Source organism: Zootoca vivipara, chromosome 6, assembly GCF_965207765.1.
Source record: "Zootoca vivipara chromosome 6, rZooViv2.hap1.1, whole genome shotgun sequence".
In the NCBI taxonomy this organism is placed as follows: Eukaryota; Metazoa; Chordata; class Lepidosauria; order Squamata; family Lacertidae; genus Zootoca; species Zootoca vivipara.
Genome location: NC_142589.1, coordinates 1104373 through 1129103, shown reverse-complemented (window position 1 = coordinate 1129103; position 24731 = coordinate 1104373). Strand labels below are relative to the sequence as shown.

General features: G+C 48.5%; 1 protein-coding gene across 4 annotated transcripts in view; it reads right to left on the bottom strand.

Annotated features, from left to right (window-relative positions):
- The window catches only part of PLAT (plasminogen activator, tissue type), a 33370-nt gene extending 9211 nt beyond the window's left edge, over window positions 1-24159 (bottom strand). Inside the window, exons 1-9 of one of the 4 annotated variants that reach the window (XM_035119539.3) lie at window positions 23659-24159; window positions 14500-14612; window positions 13436-13475; window positions 10610-10741; window positions 9447-9560; window positions 5930-6104; window positions 3419-3510; window positions 2393-2564; window positions 865-950 (exon numbers count right to left, since the gene is read on the bottom strand). In XM_035119539.3, the coding sequence (XP_034975430.1) occupies window positions 865-950; window positions 2393-2564; window positions 3419-3510; window positions 5930-6104; window positions 9447-9560; window positions 10610-10741; window positions 13436-13475; window positions 14500-14568 (880 nt within the window). In that variant the 5' untranslated portion in view covers window positions 14569-14612; window positions 23659-24159. Of the gene's footprint in view, window positions 1-864; window positions 951-2392; window positions 2565-3418; window positions 3511-5929; window positions 6105-9446; window positions 9561-10609; window positions 10742-13435; window positions 13476-14499; window positions 14613-23058; window positions 23177-23654 lie in introns of those variants that run through there. The other 3 variants (XM_035119540.3, XM_088671395.1, XM_088671396.1) reach the window with 3 other exon arrangements.
- Between the last annotated feature and the right edge of the window lie 572 nt (window positions 24160-24731).

Below are 24731 nucleotides of genomic sequence, written 5' to 3'. Positions count from 1 at the left end.
TTCCTCCCAAAGAAGCCCAGGGTGGCAAACAGTTTAATGATAAAAGCATCTTTAAAAAAATTCCAATACAGATGCAGACACAGAAAGATCTCTGCTTGAAAGTTGGAAGAGAGGTCTTTGGTAGGTGCTCATAAGACAATGGGGACACGGTTCAAATCCCTGCGATGGGGTGAACTCCCGTTTTTCGGTCCCAGCTCCTGCCAACCTAGAAGTTCGAAAGTAGTTAAATAGGTACTGCTCTGGCGGGAAGGTAAACGGTGTTTCCGTGTAATGCTCTGGTTCGCCAAAAGCAGCTTATAAAAGGATGTCATATAGAGGGGGGTGAAAGGTTGTTTTCTGCTGCTCCAGAGAAGCGGACACGGAGCAATGGATTCAAACTACAAGAAAGAAGATTCCACCTAAACATTAGGAAGAACTTCCTGACAGTAAGAGCTGTTCAACAGTGGAATTTGCTGCCAAGGAGTGTGGTGGAGTCTCCTTCTTTGGAGGTCTTAAAGCAGAGGCTTGACAGGCATATGTCAAGAATGCTCTATGATTCTATGATTCTATGCTGGCCACATGACCTGCAAGCTGTACGCCGGCTCCCTCAGTCTATAGAGCAAGATGAGCGCCGCAACCCCAGACTGTGACTGGACCTAATGGTCAGGGGTCCCTTTACCTTTACCTAAGACAACAGACAGCAGTAGTATTTATCCCACCTTTCCTCCCAAAGCTAGATCCAAGGTGGCTCACAACATTTAGAAACATTATTATAAAATACAAAGCAATGAAAACAATAGAAAAGATACATCAGAACACCATCAGAACCAGCAATTGAAATGCAGTTTGCTGGCATCTTGCCCTACGGATAGGGCGGGCACTTACAGCAAGCCGGCACATTGCAGTATTCCCACTTCCTCTTGCCACCCCTGCGCACATGGCACCAAGGCTGGGTACTATTATCAGGATTCCTGCAATACACAAGTGAAACAGGATTACTTCAGAGATCAAATGCTCCCCCCTCTCTGCCCCCCTGCAAAGAGCAGCAGTGTGGGGCAACCAGGTTTCTAAGTCCCCTGAGGAGGATGTTCTGGAGCTTTATACCCTTCTTTGTTTTTTGCCTGTACTTAGAACAGCTTTTCCCCAACACTCCTGACATTTTGGCCATCAGCCCCATTCAATGCAGATTGGTCAAGGCTCTAACGAAGGCGCCACATTCTCACCATACCTTTAAAACACTATGATACCACTTTAGAGGGCTTCCTGCAAAGAATTCTGGGAGCTCCAGTTTGTTAAGTGGCCTGAAGTTTAGTAGGAGACTACTGTTCCTGCTCTGAGAGCTAGAATTCCCAGAGTTCCCTGTGAAGAGGGATGAGTAGTTAAACCACTCTGCGAATTGTAGCTCTGGGAGGGGAATAGGAGTCTCCTAACAACTCTGAGCACCCTTAACAAACCATCTTTCCCAGAATTATTTGGGGGAAAGGCATGACTGTTTCAAGAGGCCCTCCAGATGTTGCTGAATTATAGTTCCCAACATCCTTGGCCATTTTTAAAAAAAATAAACTTTATTGAAATTTTAATTAAAACATATCAAATCATAACAAAACAAATTAAAACAAATCAACTCAAAACATAAAAATTCATACAGATATCATACTTCCAAATTTACATCTGAAAAGTAATTGATATATATAACATAATTCGACTAAACCTTCCTGTCTAGTCTTTTCCTCTATGAAATCCAAATAAAAAACACACACTTAATATTTCTCTTAAACATATCTAACAAATAAATTTTCCTCTTTTTCCATATACTTCCTCTTGCCTTGATCTTGGTCTCTTTAAGCTTTTGATTGGTTATTGCTTCCCTCACCCAATATTTCACCTGTGTTTCTTTTTGTTTTATAATCTTTACATACAGTAATGGTCTCTAGAAATGAATCCAGGATTTTAATGTCTCCCCTCTGCAGCCCTGGTCATATGAAACCCATTCAATGGGTTTTAGTAACAAGGGACAAATCAGCTCATTGCCTTTCTGGGTCAGTTTCACGTGTGTTCTATCATAAATCCCCTTTTTAGGTGGAGGGAGCTGCACCAAAAGAATGCACCAAAAATAATATTCAAATTGTACAAATTTTATGCACATTTTACTCTTAAAATATCCATTGCTCCCCCAAAACACATTTCTGCACCCATTTTTGTACCAACTTGTACCACAATTTTGCATTGCAAAATTTGGAGCTGTACCCAACAAGTTGTGCAAGTTGGAGGCTGGCGTATTAACCTCAGTTTATAAGATGTGGACCAAACACATTTCTCAGTTATCTTATCAATAAGCCATGTTTTGCGTTTAGGGTTTTTTTTTTTGTGGAAAAGAAACTCCAAGGAGAAAAGGTGAGGGGGGCCTGCTTACCTGCAGAAGTTGTGGCTAGTGAGACCAAGCTGCTCTGCATCCTCTCTATGGGCATTGAAGACCAGCCCAGTAAGGAGCGGGGAATCCCACCTCAGGCAAGCAGCACCGGATTCTGTGCGGTTGTGGGGGCCTCGATAGTTGTTGCCCCTTCCAGAAATGCAAGTGTGGCTTTCTGTGACAAAAATGGCAGGTTTGAATCAGTCCCGAACCACATTCATGGGGCATATAGTTTGAGGGTTTTTTCTCACTACAGATTTTCAATTGTGAAGCACACATTAAAAGCACATTCCCCATTCCCCCCCCCCAAAGAATCATAGGAGTTATAGTTTACCTCTCACAGAGCTACAATTCCCAGCACTCCTAATGACCCACAGTTTCCAAGATTCCTTTTTTTGGGGGGGGGGGGAGAATGTGTCTTAAATGTATGATCCTTGGGGCAGGGATCCACTTTTCATCTGTAAAGCCCCATAGATGTTGCAAGGGATGGGGTTGGTTTTATTACATATTTTATTTAGCTAAAAAAGGTTTAAATTATTTTTATTTAACTAGAAAACCAATACAGAAGAAAAAGCCAAAAGTTACATGTCTTAGAACAAAGCTTATACATATCTTATGAATACGAGCCCTATTAAATAATTTGTAATAAACAAAATACATTTTCCCTGCAAACATGAAGGTATCAAAATCCAAAATGCAATCCATTTTCTTATGCAAAATGTGTAAGAAAATGTTTAAGTTGAATGCCATCAAAACATTGCAAAATGATTATTTGAAGCCAGTACCCTCCCATTTTTATTTAATTCATAATCAAGTCTCTTTTAGTGTATATTGTATCTTCTCATTGTCTCCTTTTTTTAGCGTAATGAGCGAGTTTGGTCATTGAGGCCAACTACCACAAGTTTTCTAACCATTCTTCAAATTGTGTCACCAGCAACCTCCATTTTCCTGCAAGCGTGGCAATAACTATACATTTTCACAACCCAACCTGGCTGTGCCCCACTGCAGAGGAGCCAGCCTTGAACCTACTGTTGGCGCAGGGAGGGAGGCTGCAGTACTCAGAGCTGTACTTGTTTCCTTTGTAGACAAAGCACCAGGTCATGGTGTCGGAATCTGGGTTTCTATAGGAAAGGAAAGGAAAGGTAAGGCAAACACTGGGCATTTTGTACTATTAAGACATTTATCGTAGAAGTGTAGAGTTGGAAAGGACTCCAGGAGTCATCTAGTCCAACCACCAACCTTCTGGTTGATAGCCAGATGCACTGGCCCACTGCACCACAGGAGACAGCTGCAGACTCAGCTGCAACCTCAAAAAGTAGGCGGGCAATGGGGTGAAAGGCCAACATTTATACTGAAAATAATGCACTGATAATTTTAAGGATGTAGGAAGAGTCTTGCATTTATTCATGAAGTGCAAAATTCAGCTCTGGAACTCACTCCCACAGGGACAGTGGTAACCACCAACCGGAATGTCTTTAAAAGAGGATTGGTCCAATTCATGGAGGAGGAAAGGGCTAATGATGGCTGCTGGCCATTTGGACTATGTTCTGCCCCCACCGGCTCTTCTTAGGTCTTCTAAGCCTGTTGGTGGTTGACACTATGCCTTGGGGGAGGGAGCTGCACAGTTTAATTCTAAGCACTGAGGGAAGATGCCCTTCCTGTTGTCAGCCCTGAATCTTCCAATATTCAGCTTCACTATATGGCCTAGATGTCTTCCTATTTATTCCCTTTCTCCACAAAGTGCACACAGTTTCATGAAATTATGATGAAACTAGTGTCATTCAGCCCATTAAGTAAACGGGCGCTAGAACATATGTGAGAGGAGCGGCGGGGCCGCGGCCTTCCCTCCCTCTCTGCGCTCGGCGCGCCGGGAACACAAGTAAACAAACTCGCTCTCCCGGCGCGCCCCACAGCCGAGCACAGAGGAGGAGGGAAGGCCACGGCCCTGCCGCTCCTCTCATGGGCCAGGGAGGGTTGTCAGAAGGAGGAGGCGGTGGACCAAGATGGCGGCATCGGGCTCCGGGGCCGCGGCGGGAGCCAGACCAGGCCCAGGATTTACCTCACGTCAGGTGAGGGGAGGGGTTGGGATGCGGCGATGGGGTGGGGGTGGGGAGCGGCGGCGGGGACGCAAACACACACGCTCCATCGCACGCTCGCGTCACAATCCCTCGCGGTCCCTTTCCCTCTTCCCCTCGTGCCGTTAGTCAGGAGGCGAGGCGGTTTGGAGGGGAAGCCGTTGAGGGAGAGAGAACCGCATTCCACCCCGCCCCCGCTTGAGGGCGCGAGTGAGTGTGCGGGGATGGGGCTCTGTGTGCGTCCAGTCTCTGCGTCCAGTCCCTGTGTCCATGGGGCACATGCACAGTAGCGCGGACACAGGGACTGGACGCAGAGACACAGGCACTTTATTATATAGGATGATATTATACACCTCCACCTTGTGTGTCTTCCCCAAGTCTCACTTATACTAAACTAAAATGTTGTAACCTTTCCTCACAGTGGAGATGCTCTCAACCATTTTGGTCGCCCTTTTCTGAATCTTTTCCAGCTCGCAACATCCTTATTTGACAATGTCAATATTTCTCCTGCTCAGAGTAGATTTTACCTACAAGGAAGTATTTGTGGGAATGGATTTAGACACTAGGAGAGGATACATGGTTTAGTTATTATCCTTTCTTGCTCACATTTGTGAGATCGACAGAGTACCATCCTTTGCAGCTTAAACTTTGAAGCTAAGAAAAATTTGATTTAAGCTTCTACAAACAATAACCCAAGGTGCTCTAAAGGCAGACTGGATTTTCCTGGTATTACCCATTGTCTCCCCCTTAAAAACAACAATCACACATTGTTTTGTAAAGAAGTAATAGTAGTATTTACTTACATAATCTAGGTCTTGTAGCAGCAATTGCAGCACCAAATAAAGGCATGTTTATAACTACAGTTGTACCTTGGGAGTCAAACGGAATCCATTCCAGAAGTCCATTTGACTTCCAAAATGTTCGGAAACCAAAGTGTGGCTTCTGATTGACTGCAGGAAGCTCCTGCAGCCAATCGGAAGCTGCAGAAGCCCTGTTGGACGTTCGGCTTCCAAAAATGGTTTGCAAACCGGAACAGTCACTTCTGGGCTTGCAACGTTCAGGAGCCAAAACATTCAGGAGCTAAGCTGTTTCAAAAGCAAGGTACAACTATACTATCCAAGTTATCAAAGTACAAAATGTAAGTTCAGAATTGTGTCTGAGCTGCAGACCTCAGATATGGACATGTGGTCAGCTTGGAAGCATGACAAAGACAGAGGAGGCTGCCCAGACTGGAAGGAAGGAAGGATGTAGTGCTACAGTTTCCTGCCAAAGCAGACAAAGGAAGTGATGTCACAGAGTTCTCTCTAGCAAATTTGACAGGAAGGCTCTATGAGCCTCCGCCCCTTCATGTGCCTATCTGGTAAAACATGAATTATTGGTTTGACAGCAATAATGTCCCACAGTATTGGGGGGCAAGAAGATGGGTGGTCAGAGGAAGGGGCCCCTCCCAAACTCACTTTCTCACCTGCAATAGTTGTGATTTCCAAGGCCCAACCTAGCGGCATCTGCCCGGAACGCATTGTACCGCTTATTCCTCAAGGAATTGAGGTTCCAGTTCAAACACTTGGCTCCACTCACAGTTGTGTTGCTTGTCCCCCTGTAGCTCTCTCCAGCTCCCTCGTAACACTTGGCTTTGGTATCTGAAAAAGGAGGAGCAGAGTATCAGTCTCTGCACACATCTTGCAGGAATCAGGATGGGAGATTGCAGCCATGGTCACTGGGCAGAGGCCTGTGGGCCACATGTGACCACCCCACAAAGTCTATTCTCTTTAGCCCCTGGGACTCTCTCCAGGCCCCCTTGCCCTCAGCATCTCCACCCCTCTCACTAGCCCTTTGCACTTTGCAGCTTCTCCTCAAATGTTTTCGTCTTGCTGGAATGTGGTCTTGAACTCTGATAAAGGTTCTTGCTTGCCTGGTTGGAGGAAAGAGAGGAATGCCACAGTTTGTGTGTAGAAACCAGCCTCATGAACCAAAGCAAAATTCATATTCACTACTGTGCCCATTTTTGCCCAGAATGGAGCATTGCCCCCTGCTAGATGGGGTGGAGGGTGGAAGCATGACAAGGCAATCCCTGCCTGCATCTTCACTGCTATATGATCCACTCTCCCTCCTTCCCCACTATTTCCAGCCGTCTTTGACTGGAAGAAACAGGAAGCTCATGGCACTTTAGGCCAGATCCTGCTTCCATGCTGCCTCTCCCTCACAGGCTACAAAGCCAGCGGGGCTGGCACCCAAGCGACATACAAGTTATTTTTATTATAATTGATTTATTACATTTCTATACCACCCTTTTCTTCCTAGGAGCTGCTTGGGAGTAAAGGTGGTATATAAATGTAATAAACACACACACACACACACACACACACACACACACACACACACACACACACACGGTGGTGTACATGGTCCCCCCCCCCCCATTTCTTCCTCACAACAACCCTGTGAGGTAGGCTACAAATGATGACTGGCCCAGGGTCATCCACGGTGCTTTATGGCTGAGTGGGGAATTGAACCCTGGTCTCCCAGAGTATAACCTAGTACTCTAACCATCACACCACACAGTCACATCTTTGAAGAAAGCTACCTAAACTTGCTTGCTTTTATTTTGGAGAAAAAACTGCTGCAGGTATACCAAATTCAGGTATTTCTTTTTGAAATGAAAGGCAGCATATCAGTTTTGTACTAAATAATCACAACAGCAGCAGCCAGGCAGGGGGCCATTTTCAGTGGGGAACCAAAGCAGGGTCCTGATCTGGTTCAGGAGTGTTCTCCAAATCGCGGACCCACAGCTATTTCCCCCAAAAAGGCTGCAGGCAAGGAAGTTTCCAGTTCATATTATGGCTTCAACTGTGTCAAATGCAGATGTGGTCTTAAGCAGACCAGAACTGCAGCCATTGGTTTTATTTCTTTTAAACTGCTTTTTGTATGTTGTATTTTAAATTGTTGTGACCCACCCTTGGATCTTACGCTGAGGGAAGGTACCGTATATGCTGGCGTATAAGGCGACTGGGCGTATAAGACGACCCCTTACTTTTCAAGTTAAAATATAGAATTTGGGATGTACTCCAGCCCTTTTTTGGCGGGGAGGGGAGGCTGTCTTCTCCAGCACTCAAGTCTGCAGCCGGGGAAATGGTGGTTTATTTGTTGGTTTGTTTGTTTGCTTAGTTATTGAGAGGGGGAAAGAAGCCAGAGAGAGGAGAGATAGAGAAGCAGAGACATCGAGCAAAAGGGGGGAAAGAAACCATAGAGAGGATAGCGATAGAGGGGCAGAGACATCGGAGGCTCACACAGCCAGCGAAAGACGCTGAGCAGCAGTGAAAGAGAGAGCAGAGAGAGAGAGAGACGGAGAGATCCCTTTGCTTTGCGCTGACAAAAAGAGAAGAGGCAGCAGCTTGACACCAATGAAATACACAAAACTGTATCTCTGCGCTGATCCAGGTGACAAAGCCATGAGGGAGCCATTCTCCCTGGCGGGGAGCAGCCCCCTCCCGAGCGCGCTTCTTTGCGTTCATATGGTCACTGCATACAGTGGGGACGCGGCCGTTTTTGAGCTCCCCACACCGTATGCGGTGACCGCAGATTCTTGGACACGGCGCATAAGACGGGCCCCCAACTTTTGAAAAAAATTTCCTGGGTTCAAAAGCCGTCTTATACGCCAGTATATACGGTAATAAATCAAATGTGGGAATGTTGTACAGTACATACTAGGAGAGGATATATTGATTAAATATTAGTCTTCCTAGCTCACGCTAGTGAGTCATACAGCAGAGTTCATTCCCCAATATATAGCAGGAAGCTAGTTGGTAGATTCCGTTGAATCTCTACACTGAAGAAATCCAATCTGGCTTTGTTTAGATTGGAATTTGTTCCTAGTAAGGCCCCTTTTATCCCTCCTAAAAGGAATAAAGGCACAAGAAGCTTCTTTTAAAAGTAAGAAGAGGTTTACTCACATTCAGTTCACAGTTGGATCACTGAAGGCAGGCTTTAGCTTAGAGTTACAGAAGAGAGTTTGAGTTCATCCCATATGGGAATGAGCCCATGTCCTGGTGGCTGAGAGCCAGCAGACAGCAAAATACATCAGTATCAGGAGAGCATGGCATCAAGAGGTAGAAGCAGCATCAAGAGAGGAGGGGTGGCTGCCTGACTGGACCTTTTGTGGGGTCTGCAAGGGTCACGCCCACCTACCTGGTCACATGCAGGGGGAGGATGTTCCAGACCAAGTGTAACAGGAAGTTCAACTGGCTGGATCAACATCCCCGTCTGTGTCCACTCTAGGCAAACAAGGATTGTTGTATTTGACTGCACCAATGGATTACTGTATTGGCCCAAATATAAGCCACACCCGCAAATAAGCCACACCTTTAAAATTCAAGGCTTATTTGCAGGTGCAGCCCGCCTCCTGGCACTACCGCCCTGAACGGGGGGCGGTCGGCACCAGCGCTTGCTACCCCACTCGTCAGGGGTGTGGGATGGGAGCTGTTGTCCCACACCCCTGACCATAGCTGCCAAGTTTTCCCTTTTCTCGCGAGGAAGCCTATTCAGCATAAGGGAAAATCCCTTAAAATAAGGGATAACTTGGCAGCTATGCCCCTGACGGCCCTCGTGGGCAGCTGTTTCAGCAGTGATACTGTAAGGTCACAAATATAAGCCACACTTTTCACAATTGGAATTTGGGAAAAAAAGTACAGCTTATATTCGGGCCAATACAGTACATCCCACATCAAATGCATCCAATAATAGACAAGCAAGGCTGGGGAGAATAATGCCTGCCTGCCACATAGGACTGTGTTAATTCCACACCCACACACGTTAGACACGAAACCAGTCACTGCCCCTCAGCTGCACAGGGTTGTTGGGTGGATTAAATGAGGAGGGGGAGGCCCCCATATAACACCTTGAGCTCCTTGGAGAAGGTGAACTATAAATGCTATCAATCAATTAATCAACCAGCCATCCAACCACACTGCATACCAATTACTCACCAATCTCACAGCGCTTCCCAGAGAAGCCTGGGCGGCATAAGCAGATGAAGTTAGAAGAGTATAATGCTTGCTTGCAGCGGCCCTCATTGAAGCACTGTTTCCTCCTGCTGCAGGCTGTCAGACAAAAAAAGAAAGAGAACCTCAGGTTTCCCCCGCCAGCAGTCGAGTGCTTTCAGTTTCTGGGCCCATAACCTCTTGGGGTGGAGAAGCAACTAAAAGGCAGAGCAGATACCGTATTTTTTGCTCCATAAGACGCACCTGACCAAAAGACGCACCTAATTTTTAGAGAAGGAAAGGGGGAAAGCCCTGGTTTTGGGTGGATCAGCTCACAGTTGTGCAGCTTTTTTGCAAGGGGAAAGCTCCATTTTTTAAAAGATCAGCTCAAAGTTGTTAAGCTTACCTTGCGAAGGGAAAAAAACCCGTTTTATGGGGTTTAACTCACAATTCTGCAGCTTCTTTAGGAAAGGAAAGGGAGCCATTTCTACAGTTTCCAGACAGATTATCTAATCAGCCAATCACATGTCGCTGGGGAAACAAACAGCCACCTCTGCAGAACATTCAGCAATGGAGGCCTGGGTAAGGGGGCAGGGCCAGAAAGGGAGCTAGCGTCCCTTATCTCCCTTCCTGATCTCTTGCAATCAGCTGCTGAGTGGATTCCTTTCAACACCCTCTTTCCCTCTTGTTAGCCTTTTGCTCTTTCTTTTTTTTAAAAAAAAGAGCACAATCTGCCTTTAGCCCCTGGGCATTTCAGCTCCAGGGACCACACATTCGCTCCATAAGATGCATAGACATTTCCTCTTACTTTTTAGGAGGAAAAAAGTGTGTCTTATGAGCGAAAAATACGGTACTTGGCTTGCAGGTGGTCTCAAGTGCACCACTTGCTGGCCTCTCCAGTTAAAAGGGGTTCTAGGGAGCCACATCGTGGGTCAGGCATTTTCAACTACCCCACTCACTGCCTTTGGAAGCCTTGCAAGTTGCTGCAGGAGGAGGAGGACAGTGAGCAACATCACAGGAGAGGTGTTCCTTGGACCAAGGCAAGAGTGTCAACCTCCTGCCATCGGGTCCCAGGTTCTATGAAAGAAGCTGCAAAAGGTTTGGTCACCCACTTCATTGCCACATCCTGCACCCAAGCTGTCTCCCATATCTACCCATCTAATACCCACCTGTGCCTGGCACGATATGACAAATGATGCTGTTGATCGCACACCGACAATATTCAAGTTCTTTTCCTTTTTGGCGTAGCCAACTGTCCCTGAACTGGTGGATCTCTTGTGTTACTGGGTCTCTGCATACAACTGCAATCAGAAGAGAGGAAGTGCTCCTGAGAAGAGAGTCCCACACCACCACTTCCCACCCTCCAAGCACCAAATTCCCCTTTGTTCCCTGCTCAGCAGCAATGGTGGCTGGCACTCCTTGGAAGTGGGAGGATAGAAGCCAAGAGGCCAACAGTAGGTGGTGCCAGGGAGCCAGTGACAGGCAGAGCCAGCAAATCCTAGGTTTGTCACCATCTTCCTCCTCCCTGCAAAGCTCTACAAGGGAAACACTGAGATGGAGGAGGAGGAAGCAGACTAACCCCTGGATGGGTTACACATAAGAAGGCAGGCAGGTGGGGGTTGTGGGGCGTTATTCTGGTCAAACCAACAATTCATGCTTTGATAGATAGGAAAGCTGATAGAGCTTTCCTGTGAAATTTGCTAGAGAACTCTGTGAGATCACTTCCTCTGTCTGCCTTGGCAGGGAGCTGTAACACTACATCCTTCCTTCCTTCCTTCCTTCCTTCCTTCCTTCCTTCCTTCCTTCCTTCCTTCCTGCAGTCTCCTTTTTCTTTATCCTGCTTCCAAACTGGCCACACGTGAACATCTGTGGTCTACTGCTCAGACGGTACTTTGTACTTTGGTAACTTAGCAGTTTTAAACCTGCCTTCATTATGCTACCCTAACTCCTGCTTCAAGACCTAGATTATGTAAGTAAATACAGTCAAACCTCGGTTTATGTCTACCTCTGTTTGCAACCGCTTCGGCGAGCGACCGCCGCGGACCCGGAAGTGTTTACATACGGGTTCCGCGGTGTCGGATGCGCAGACGCGATCTGTGCAGCTCACGCATGCGCAGAAGTGCTCTATCGGCGTTTTGCACACGCGCAGAAGCGTGCCTTTGGGAAGCGACCGCCTCCGCGGAACGGATTGCAGTCGCAAACCGAGGTACCACTGTACTACTTTTATTTCTTCACAAAACAATGTTTGTGTGATTGGTGTTTTTAAGGGGGAGAAAAGGAGTAACACCAGGATATCCAGTCTGCAATAAAACATTCTGGATTATTGCTGTAGAAGGTTAAATTAACCTTGCCTTAACTTCCAAGTTTAAAAGCTGCAAAGGATCTTACTGATCTGCTGGTCTTACAAATGTGAACAAGAATAACAACTAAACAATATCTCCTCTCCTAGTGTCCAGATCAGGGGTCCCCAAACTTACCGCACTTTGAGCCAGTGCCCGAAGCGCGATTGCACAGTGGGCCAGAGGGCGGGGGAGTGCGCGGGAGCGCATGCCCATACGCATGCGCACATGTTATTTCCGGCACACTTCTGGGGCGCAGGAGCACCGGAAATAGCTTGTGCACATGCGCACGGGCCTCCTCCAACCCGGAAGTGCACCGGAAATGACGCTTCCGCATGTGCGCAAGTGATTTCCGGTGCCGGAAGTGGACAGCCATGCCATGCCGCACTGGTAAGAGTGGGCGGCGGGGGTCGCCACTGGCCAGATAGATCGTTCCTTCGGGCCGTATCCGGCTCCTGGGCCATAGTCTGGGGATGGCTGGTCTAGATCCTTTTCTAGAGGGGCTGCCGGAAAGCAGACTGAGGGTGGTAGGGCACTGCCCAATATGCCGTCATGCACCAGCCTCCACTGCTCAGCAGTCACCCTCTTTCTGCCCCACTGTTGTCTGTGGGTGATGGAGTCATTTTGTAGCCTGCCACTTGGCCAAGGCCCATGTGTACTGTAAAGGAGAAAGGGAAATGTCTACCTTCTCTTCCAAATGCTTGGAAATACTTTCAAACCTTCTCAGACAAAGGGAGGGTGATAAATCCAAAATAGTTTTCCTGCAGGGCTGTGTATTATTTGCATCTGCATAGGGCTGCCAAGTGATCATAACAACTAGACAGTCCCTGTAACACTCATATTAATCAAAAGCAAGCTTCTGCGTGGTCCTCATGGCTGCAGAGAAAAGTTTGAAAAACCATGTCAGGCAGAGCCTCCTGAAGTCACAGGAGCCTTGGGGGGCAAGGAGGCAATAGCTGGTGATTTTGGCGAGGGGGAGCAATGCTGGATTAGCCGTTGTGCTGCCTGCTTTAAGCAGCCTGCTTTCTTCCAATACACTCTGCAGTTTTCAAGTCCCCAGTGCTCACTCTTGTTGCAAGCAAGCAGATCATGCCATGTGGGTATCCGGGGTCAGCAGCCTGGAATACTTGTGCAGCTAGTCCTGCCTGCCCGTGACCATTGTGCTTTGGCCCTACAGTTCATTTATCCTCAGCTTCATAAAACTGCTTGGCATTAAGCAGTGTATGAAGTGTTAATATTAATGGTGTTTCCTTGTATCCAATGCTAGTCCTGCTTCAAGTAGCCTCATTGAAATGAAAGCAGCTCAGCCATGTCCATTAACGTTCATGGGTCTACTCAGAGAAGGACTAAGCTCTGGATAAATCCCAATATTATCATTAACAATAGCTACTTTTACACTACTTTTGGTCTTGCCAAATGAATCCCAACTTCATCCCATTTACAAAACCCAAGTTTTGAACTAGTTAGGTCACAGGTTTCCATGCTTGCTTAAAATTCCAGTTACAGATCCTGAGCACAGAATTGGGCTCAGTGTGGGGACCCCTAAGACTGAGAGAGCAAAATCAAAATAGACCACCCGGTTTGTTTGTGTCGATCTGCTCAAAATAGCACACCCCACTCATTTATTTTGGAACTGGGGTGCTAATCCTTACTTACCCTTTGACTGAGCTCTTAGTGCAGCATGCCAAGAAACTTCCTGCCAAGACACAGAGGGGAAACATTGGCTTTTTTAAAGAAAGACATTGTCAGAGAGAGTCCTGTTGTGCCAAGCACAGCTACTTCCTAAGCTCTGGAGCAGCCTTCCCCAACCCAGAGCCCTCCAGATATTTTGGGCTGCGACTCCAATCAGTCCCAACCAGCAATGCTAGAGATGCTTTGCAGCAGGGAGGGAAGTGCCATAGGGAGAGCTCCATGTCCTGCCATTCCCAAGTGAAGCAAAATGAGTTATGGGTTCTCAGGTGCCCCCTTTGTTGTTTAACCCACTTAAACACTGTTTTTAAGAAGAGATCAATTGGCTGAGTAACCTAGTCCCCCACCCCAGAGAGAGTTTGATTGGGTGGAGGTGCCACTCGGCAGGCTAAGCTGGCATCCTGCCTGAGGGGTGACCCAAGTGTCAATCCACCAGTGCAGAGCACCCCCCCCTCCAAATGTCCAGGCAGGTGATGTTCCAGAGGCAAGGAGGGGCTGAGTCAGCCCAGGATCTACTGGATCCCAAGCAGGTCCCAGTGACGTTGCATGATAGCATGGGGTCCAGTTGGACTACTGTACTTCAAGCTGCTGCCACAATTGTCTGCCTCTCCAGCCACCAGCTGCTGCACCAGTTAAGATTGCTCCCCCCAAACAGTGTGCAGCACATGACTTAAAACTAAGCACTACACACTTAAACATTCTCTCTTGCTCATTCTTGGGGGCTTGAAGCAAGAGGCCATGCCCCATAGTGCTGTCAGGGTTGGACTTTGAGACCGACGTCAGCAGAAGGGGCAGAAGGGGTCCCCAACAGAGCAGAGCTGGCCTTGTAACAGAAGTGAAGCAATACAGGACATGACCATCTAAAGAGGCTCCCCATTCCTCAACCTGCTAAGGTGATTTAAGTTCAGAGTCTAAAATTACCCAACTGCACCGCAAGCTGGAAGTCTGCTTATCCCTCTTCTAATGCGCTGCTAAGGCGACTGGAAAGAAAAGTCAAAGTGAACAGACAGGTTGGCAGGATGAGCTCTTACCTGGCACTGAATTGTGGCAAACGCTCCCAGCAGCAGGAGAAATGGGGAGAGTCCTTGTCCCAGCCTCATTTCGAAGTCTTTTCAAGGCCTTCTCTTCCAAGTTATCAAGAACCCTAAAAGAAGAGGTGGGAGAGAAGGCAAGTAAGGAAAACTGCAGACCTCTACTTAGAGGAAGGGAGTTGTGATGGCAAACTCTGGCCTGGGAGCTGACTGGCTTCTTCTAGGAACTTTGCCCAAGACTCATGAAGCACACACAACAACGGATGGCCGGGCAGCAGGAGCAGACCTCTCAGTTGGAGAGCTGAGCCTGGAAGCGCAACAGCAGTTACCGCAGCAACAGAACATATTTACTGGCAGATTCCAAGCTAGGCGCATCTGCTCCAGCATTTTCAGCCCAAGCTGGCTGTTTGCATTCTGGTCCCTCCCTTTGGCTGGCTGATGAAAGTAGGTTACTTGGCCTGGGAGCAACGGGACTTGTGGTATTGGCTCTCTGCTCATCTGGTGGTGCTTTCACCTCCTTGACTCACTTCCCTGCAGCCACAACAAGCCTCTTGTAGCCTTTGAGTCGACTCCAAGAGCCAGGCCCTTTGACTGCTGCCCTTCTGGTCTAACTCTCCTGCTGCCATATTTATGGCATCGCGCCCACCCTGAAAGAAGTTGTGGCTGTGGGTGCTAAATTATCCAACAGTCTTCCTCCAAAGGCAGAATTTATTTTCTCCTTCCCCTTATCCCCATACATTCCCTATTTTAAAATTGCCCTCTATAGCTGCCTTTCCAGATGTTTTAGGCAAATTGGCTGAAACTGAGGGGGGGGGGTTGGCCCAAAATCTCTGGAAGGAAATTTGAGCCCAACATCTTGGAGGGCACTTGGTTTGGAAAGGTGCTGCCATCCAGCAAGGTCACTGAAGGTTTCTGAAGGTCTCCTCCTACAGAGCATCTTGGCTGTGAGTCCTGGAAGACTTGACCCCAGCCTTGCAGGCCTTTTCCCACCTGGCCTGGGAGGAAGGGCCCTGACTGACTCCAGCTACAAAAGCTGGGGCTGCTAAAGAGGCCAGAGACCATCTTGGCTATCTCTTAGTGCAGACGCAGTTCTTCAAGCCTGAGCTTCCACAGCCACCACCCACCAAAAACCACCATTGGCAGGACTGGCAGCAAGAGAAGCAGGTATGTTTGCTGTTTAAGACAAGTGCTTTTTTCTGGGGGGACGCAGGGGTACCCATACCCCTAAACATTTTGTGAATCTAAGTTTGGCCTCATTGAGGGGCAGTATTTCAATATGAGTAGGAAAAGGAGAGTACCCCTAAACATTTACTGGGGGGGAAGCACTAGTTTAATTTTATATTTGACTTCCTTCTTTGAAATGTTTAAGTTTTTTTGTTAACTTTGCTACATTAAATGCACATTCTGTAGTTAACCACCTTTATAAGGTTTTGTTTCGAAATCTTAAGATACTGTATATTCCTGCGTATAAGACTACTTTTTAACCCAGGAAAATCTTCTCAAAAGTCGGGGGTCGCCTTATACGCTGGGTCATATTTCTTATACGGCGAGTATATCCCAAATTCTATATTTTAACTGGAAAATTTGGGGGTCATCGTAGATGCCCAGTCGTCTTATACGCCGGAATATATGGTAATAGTTTCCTAGTGGCTGCATATAGATGTTAAAAAGCATGGGGGAGAGGACAGAACCCTGAGGCACCCCAGAAGTGAGAGCCCAGGATTCTGAGCACTCATCCCCCACCACCACTTTCTGAACACGGCCCAGGAGGAAGGAGCGGAACCACTGTATAACAGTGCCCCCAGCTCCCAACCCCTCTAGACGGTCCAGAAGGATGTTATGGTCGATGGTGTCAAAAGCCGCTGAAAGATCCAGTAGAACTAGGAAACAGCTCTCACCTTTGTCCCTAGCCCACCAGAGATCATCAACCAGTGTGACCAAGGCAGTTTCAGTCCCATGATGAGGCCTGAACCCCGACTGGAAGGGATCCAAATGGTCCGCTTTTTCCAGGCGTGCCTGGAGCTGTTCAGCAACCACTCGCTCAATCACCTTGCCCAAGAATGGAAGATTTGAGACTGGGCGATAGCTGGCCATATTTGCCACATCTAAAGATGTTTTTTTAAGAAGCTGCTTAATAACCACCTCTTTCAGTGGGTCTGGGAAGGCTCCCTCACAGAGAGAAGCATTCACCAACCCGCAAAGCCCATCGCCCAGCCCTTCCAGGATGGGCAAAGATCAAGGAGACAGGTGGTTGGTTTCACTCGTCCAAGCAGCCTGTCCACATCCTCGGAGGTAACAGATTGAAATTGATCGCACACAACTGGACTAGACAGGACACTAGCACTCCCTCGCCCCGGCCCTGCTCCCACGGTGAAGTCTACCTCTTCCCGAATCTGAGCGACTTTATCTGCAAAAAACTTTGCAAAATCATTGCAGGAGATCATGTGGCCCGTGCTGGGCCCCGATGGAGCAGGTGGTTCCGCTAAATTGTGAACCACCTGAAAGAGTCTCCTGCTACTGTTTTCTGCAGATGCAATAGAGGTGGTGAAGAAAGTCTTCTTCACCATCGCTACTGCCACTTAGTAGGCTCAACACTGAGCTCTAACCCGTGTCCGGTCAGCTTCAGAATGAGTTATCCGCCACCAGCACTCTAGCCGTCTCAGCAATTGTTTCATTGCCCTCAGATCCGTGGAAAACCATGGGGCTGTCCGGGTTCCATGCAATCGGAGAGGGCGCTTCGGAGCCAGAAAGTCAATAGCCCTGGTTAATTCCACATTCCAGCAGGCCACCAGGGAATCGGCTGAAAGGCCATCAACATGGGATAAAGCACCCCCTACCACTCTCTGGAAACCATTTGGATCCATTAAGTGGTGGGGCGGAGCATCCGAATTGGTCCCACCTCTCTGCAGAGGGGAAGGGTCACAGAGAAGTCCAGTTGCACCAGTGTTCTGACCATGGCACTTCTTTAGTTTTGCTTTTACTTAGTGTCAGATCACCAACATCCATAGAGGTGAACACCAGGTCCAAGACATGTCCGCGGCTATGAGTTGGGCCAGACTTATTCAGGGACAGCCCCGTGGAGGCCACGCTTTCCACGAAGTCCCGAGCGGCTCCTTGTAAGGTCACGTCAGCATGGATATTAAAATCCCCTAGTTCAGGACAACCAAACTAGGTGTCTCCAGGAGAACATCCGCCACGACCTGAAGCAGCTTGGGCAGGGAATCCTGTATACTGCCCCTATTGCCCAACTTCCAGAACATGCACTCGAACTGGGTCTTCCCAATAGGACACCTGGTGCAAACTAATGGCTTCCTAAAAATCACTGCAACCCCCCCCCCCAAGGCCTGGGTTGCTGTGCATAAGAGAAACCTGGTGGACAAGCAGCAGCAAAGACTGCTTCATCCAACCATCTGCTTCATCCAACCAGGTCTCTGTTACACATGCCAGGTCAAGTCCTCCATCCACGATCAAGTCATGGATGGCAGTGGTCTTATGAATCATTGACCTGGCATTGCACAGTAGCACCTTCAGGTCGTGTGGGTATCCCTTGCCGATTCCAGTATCCATCCGGTCAAGACCAGACCCGGAGGAAGGGATAGTCCTCAGACAATGACACAGCCTGCCTCCTCGGTAATGACATGGTGTGATCTTAGCATAACTCCTCCTCCTATCCGTGATCACTGAGATCGGTTGTCCCAGTGCATCCCACTCTGTGGAACCTGCCCCAGTCATTTTATTGGCTGGGACCCACTCCCAGGCAGCCCTGACCCCTCCCCTTAAGAAAAAAATAAAACCTAAAAAAACAACAGTAAAAACCAGAAACAATAAAAATTACAAATGTGCCAAAATTAAACAAATTCCCAAACCCGAGTAAACATCCTTCCCACCCACCCCAGCTCAAAGTATTTAAAAAGGTAAAAAAAGAAATAATTAAAAAAATCTTTTGTCTGTGAAAAAGTTTTGCGAACCCACAAACCACAGGCAAAAGTGGGATGAGCAAGTTCTTCCTTCAGCCAGTGCTCTGCACCCTCTTTGTCTGGCTGGAATGTGTCCTTGGAAGCTGATAGTGACTCTCAGCTTGCAGGGATGGAGAACAGAGAGGTAGGTGTGTGTGTGTGTGTGTGTGTGTGTGTGTGTGTGTGTGTGTGTGTGTGTGTAAACCAGCCTCCTGTGCAAAGGTAAAATCCACATTTATTGGTCTGTCCCTGCCCCCCACGGCATGTGTCCCCCACCCCAGAAGGTTCTCCAGAAGAGAACAAGGCCCTTGGACAGAGAAGGGGCTGCTCTGCACAAAGTGACATTTTGCAGGGCCCCACAAGGTCCTTTTCCATGGTGGAATTCCTTCCCAGGGAGTCTCCCTTACCTCACTTCAGTACTAGCACTCCAGCAAAGAGACTGAGAGGGCTCAGTCAGTAGAGCAGGAGACTCAGGGTAGTGAGTTTGCATCCCATGTTGGGCAAAAGATTCCTGCATTGCAGAGGGTTGGACTAGATGATCCTTGTGGTCCCCTCCAACTCTACAATTCTATGATCTATATCCCCTGCACTTTGTAAATGGATTTTAATCTGCACTGTTGCCCTCTCTGTGTGTTTTTTTTAATCATTATTGCTGTATTATGGTAGAAAAGTATTATGGCGATTTGCATATCTGAGTGCTCGGCACAAAAAGTTGACCAGCTTTTTTTTAAAAAGAAACCCAAAGAGCACACCTGCTGTTCCCAGTGGCCAATGATGGGCAGAGCCCACTTTCTGTATGCTGGTGCCTGCGCCTGTTTCTCCAGCCAGTAACAACAAGGATGTTCCAAAAAGATAAAGCAATCTAACTGGCTCCACATGTCAAAGATACAGCTGTGTTTACCAGGGTGGAAATTAAGTTTGGCAAGCACATCTCAAGGAAGCCAAAGGTTCTAAGAGTACAAACGCCACCAGCTCCAACCTGCTTCCTAAGCCCCTGCCAGCCAGATCCAGAAGGGAGTCAACCTGATGCTTGTATATACTGTAATATAATCCTGTATTAGAAAGAAGGAGAAATAACTTATTGAGCCACAAAGAGAGAGCTGCTGCATCTACAGTAGTTCCCTTAGCAACACTCTTGCTTCCAGCGTAGTACTTGGCCGAGCCTGAATGGAAACTGGGAGCTCTTTAAAGTGCTCTTAAATAGACTGCAGGCAGAAGTTTTGTTTTGAAAGAACTGGTTCCTAGTCTGAATTTAAGGAGGACAAACAGCAGACAGCTGACCTTCCTCTGAGGTGCCAGAGGACATTAGGAAAATGTCCCATCCTACAAGTCAAGGATAAGGGAAGTTGTCGTGCAGCAATGCCTGTGGCAGCACAGGCTGGCTGCCCATGTTGTCCATAGGAAGCTTCCACTGGCCCACAGAGAACTCCCTGGGGTTTCAGGGCAGGCCCAGCGACACCAGGATATGAGGATGGAGGACTGAAGCCAGGACTTTCTGCATGCAAATCTGATGATGGCCTGTGGCACAGAGCTATAGCTGCCCTTCTCTAGCTATCAGATTGCATAGTTAGCTGGATAAAGAGTGGCACAAGCAAAAACTGAAATTAAATAACAATACAATTTTTTTTAAAAACTTATTTGGGCTCCTTTTTTAAAAAAAAAAACCTCATACATACACACACACACACACACACACACAAACACACACACACACACACACACAAACACACACACACACACACACTGTATTCTTGCTTACTGTGTCCTAGTACTGAGTATGAGAAGTAGATCCAAAATCTAATAGTTTGGAGAATTAACTAACTGTGACGGGTAAACCCATACAAAGCAGATGCCCAGTCCAGCTTAACTAATATGGTCCTCACAAAACTCAAAACTGAACCATCTACTGAGTTATTTTGCATTGCATCAGAGTGGGTTGTTGCCTTACTATATTATTTTCTTGTTATACAAGTCTTTTATTTGTTTCCAGTCCAGAAGAGACCAGCTTCTTTGAGGTACCCACCTAATTCCCTGCCCAAACAAGTGATCCGAAAAAATTGCTTTACAAGATAATAAACCAGCCCTGCTGTCCTTGGGGAACTTCATGCTCATTAAGAACCCTCCTGGGTCAGTCCAAAATCCTACCTAATGCAGCACCTGTTCTTCCTGGAAGCCCCTGAACTGGGCCTTGGGGGAGTGAGCCTCTCCCTCACAATCCTGCCTCTGATCCTGGTGGTAAATCAGTGGCCACTGATAGTTTTATCCCCCATTAAGTTGTCCAAACCTCTATTAAACCATGCGCCGAGTTCAGCCACCAGAGCTATGCGCAGCAATCCAACTGCAGTTGCACCAGGCATCCTTTTCTCAGCAGTTTTTGGGGTTTTTTTACTCCTTTCCTATTGATCCCCAACATGGAATCTGACTTTTTCACAGCAGCTGTTCAGCATTATCACTGAGCTGCCCAATACAAAGCCAAGATCCCTCTAAAGGTAAAGGTAAAGGGACCCCTGACCATTAGGGTCCAGTCGCGGACAACTCTGGGGTTGTGGTGCTTATCTTGCTTTACTGGCCGAGGAAACCGGTGTACAGCTTCCAGGTCATGTGGCCAGCATGACTAAGCCGCTTCTGGCGAACCAGAGCAGCGTAGGAAAATGCAATTTACCTTCCCGCCAGAGCGGTACCTACGGTATTTACCATATCTACTTGCACTTTGACATGCTTTCGACCTGCTGGGTTGGCAGGAAAGATCCCTCTAGTGGTCAGTTATTGTCCATTCAGACCACAATCATATACACAAACACATGCAAAGTTGGGATTCTCCCCCCCCCCCCCCCCGTGCAACATTTTACCCCTGCATACATCAAACCCCATTTGCCATTTGGCCTCCCAGTTAGTCCTTTTGGAGAGACAATCAGGGAAATCCAGCACCTCACAGCTCACCCTGGATTCTAGGCTATTTATGAGGAAGTTAAAAAGCAAAGTGAGGCAATACAGATTCACTGTGACAACTGTCCATACTTCCATTCTGCTTCCTGCTGTTTCAATTGGTTATTGATCCACATGAGGATGCCTTAGCTCACGGCTGCACCTCACATATAAAAACATTTAAAACATGTGGTTCCTCCCCAAGAATCCTGGGAACCATAGTTTGTTAAGGGTACTGAAATTTTATCTCTGTGCCAGGTGAACTACAGCTCTTGGGTGGCAGAAGCCATGTGTTTTAAATGTGGTTGTGGCCTTCGTTTACTCAGGACAGGAGCCTTGGGTGAGGGATTTCATGGAAAGAAAGCTCTCTAGATTTCTCATCACCTGAGGAAGTGGGAAGGCTAATACCGTAGGCTGTTGTTACCAGCATCTCATTGGCAAACACAGTAACCCAATAGACAAAATAAATAAAACAGCATTGATCATGAACAGTCTACACAACAGCAGCACCTGTCTGGGATACTTGCAAAATTCCTTGGCCCCATCCGTGTCCTGTGCTGACACAGGGCTGCTCTGGTGGATCCACCCACTGCAATGGAGCCCACTACAAAACCTTAAGTGGGAGCAACTGGGCATGGCAATGAATGCATCTGGACAGATTGGCGACTCTCCATTGCCTCTTTATCTCTCTTCTTAATCAAAGGTTTCCTGCCCTTAAAGTCTTCTCATTATGGGTACGTCTCACTAGCAATGTATCAAATGATAGCACAAACACATCTTTCAAAGTGTTGCTTTCTAGAAACGACTCAAATAGCAAAGACTTGAAAAGGAATAGCCATCCAGAAATGGTATAACAGAGAGTCCGAGAAACTGACTTTAAACAAAAAAACAACCCAGAAGTCGTGCATCACCAGAGGAAGCATTCTCATCAGTCTGGTAAACCTTTGTTGCCTTTACAACAAAGGAGAAGATAGTAAATCCAGTGCCAAAGGCAGTTTAAAACCATATGGACTGGATGGCCTTTTGGGAACATCTATTTGCTGCAAAGGCAGCCAGAACCCCCAGAAAGACAAAACAACATTTTGTTATTACATGACTCTCAAATTCCTGAGTGTTGTCTGTGCAGAAAGGGAAGGAGGGAGTCTCCCCCCCCCCTCCCACTTATATGTACTTGTAAAGATGTATGATGATAATTTGGATATTTTATTTTTATTTTTATTTATAAACCACTTTGAGGTGTTTTAAAAACTCAACAATTCTATGATTCTATGAAATAGATTACAGTATTTACAAAATAAAGTGTGGCTATTAGCAGTGATGGCTACTTTCAGTGGCACTGAAATCTCCAGAGGAGAGATCAGTTTGTGTCTTGATCCAGCATGGACCATTTATGCCCAAGTATTTATGCCCAGTGCTCATGGCAGAAGGCGTATATGCAAGAAGATGCTGAGTAGCATTCACCCTGCACACAGGTTGCGTGTAGGCTTCTTCCTGACAAGCTATTTCCCCCTCCTTGCAGGGAGGTTTGGGAAGGCGGGGGTCAACGCATAAGCCCTCCCTACCTGCAGCCTGAAGTGACAGAACCCAAGAAAAGCTTTGCCCATCCTCCCTGTCACAGCAAGGCTGGGAGGTACCGAGCGGCCCAAGGCGAGCTTCACAACGGAGTGCGGATTCGAACCTGGATCTGCCGTCTTCGACCACGTCGCCACGCAGGCTCTCAGGCACGGCGGGCAACGCAAAGGGCGGCCGAAGCTCCTCGCCTCTTCCCAAGCGCTGCGCTGCTACTCCCTCCCGTTAGTCTGAATGGGGGAGTGGGAAGGACAGGCAGAGGCGAGGCCACAGCGCCCGGCCGAATGCCGCTTTTTTCCCACGGGCGGCGCCCAGCGCCAAAGGCTCCCTCAACTCAGGACCCGCCGGGAGGGTCTCCACGAGCCCTTTGCAGCCAGGGCGGAGGCGGAATCCCTGCCCCAAATCCGGAACGGGGAACGGAGCTCAGGCGACCTGGCCGCCGACTCCCCAGCCCCATCTCTGCCCCATTCCTTCTTTCACGCGGGAGATTAAACATCGCGCCGAATGCTCGACTCGGAAACAAGCAGCGCGCCTCTGAGCACGTGCGGAGCGCAGCGCCCCAGCATAAAGCAGTCCGAGTCGGAAGGCGGGGACGGAGAAGGGGCAGGTCGGGGGATTCCCGCCGCTCCCGCCGGAATCCGGCTCCCCTCCCGCCCCGCTCCGGGCTGCGGAAAGGCGTGGGAAAGTCCCCCGGGCCGGACTTACCTACCTGCCTGCCTGCCGAGTCGGTGGCCGCGCGTCGCGCTCCCGTCGCAGCTCCTTCTTAAGAAGACTCCGGCGGCCCTCGGGGTGGGCGGGGCCAGAAGAGCCCCGCCCCTGGGGCCGCCGTGGGGGGGAGCGATGCTGGCGCGGCCGGAGGGGCGGGGGGCGCGCTCTTCCGACGCCGCAGCCCGCTGCCGCCCCGGCGCCGCGCTGCTGCTTATCTAGCCGCCGCCCCCCCCCCCGCCGGGACCTGAGCTCACAGCGTCGCCCCCGACGCGGGCGGAGGCCCAACGATGAGGCAACGGGCAGAGGCCGCCGGCGACCCTCCAGGAAGGTGCAGGCGGCGGGCGCGGCTCTCAGGCGAGTCCCTCGATGGCCGCCCTCACACACCCCGGGAGAGAGGCTGCGCCGAGAGACCGCGAGAAGCCACCCGTTCCCAGGTCCGGGGGGGCACTTCCCCGCTGAGCCCCGCGAGGTCAGCGCTGCTTGGTCGCTGTACCCCCCCCCCCTCACCGCATCCCGGGGGCCAACTTCGACTGGAGGGCGAGACCACCCACTTCCATCAATCACGTGGCTCACGTGTCGAAGTTGGCCGGGCCATGCGGGGGGGGCAGACCCGCCGGGGGGGGGGGAAGACAGGTTCCCAACCCCTTTCAGGCCATTCAATAGCAGAGTTATTCGTTAAAGGTTCCTTTGTTACTTTCAGAGCCTCTTGTAATTCAGGTGCCTTACGGAATGAAGCTGGGGAAATTGGGCTTCATTTCAAGGATATGGGGAAATATTTGTTACCCATTAAGCATATCTAAGCGGGGTAACTTGTATGGTCATTGTTATGTACTGAGCTGAATCCTAAGCAGATGGTTTTGGGAAAAGAGCCATTCTTCTTCTTCTCTTCTCCTTGATGACTATGAGCTGAATAAAGAGCATGAAATTCACTCTCGACTCCGAGTATATTTCAGTCATTTATTCCAATGAAAAGCAGGGGTGTGGTTAGGTCTCCTACTGTTTTTGGGGCCCCCCCTCACTCTTGGCAGGGCACTAGACATCTGCCTCAAAGTCCTTCAGCTGATGACTCAACTA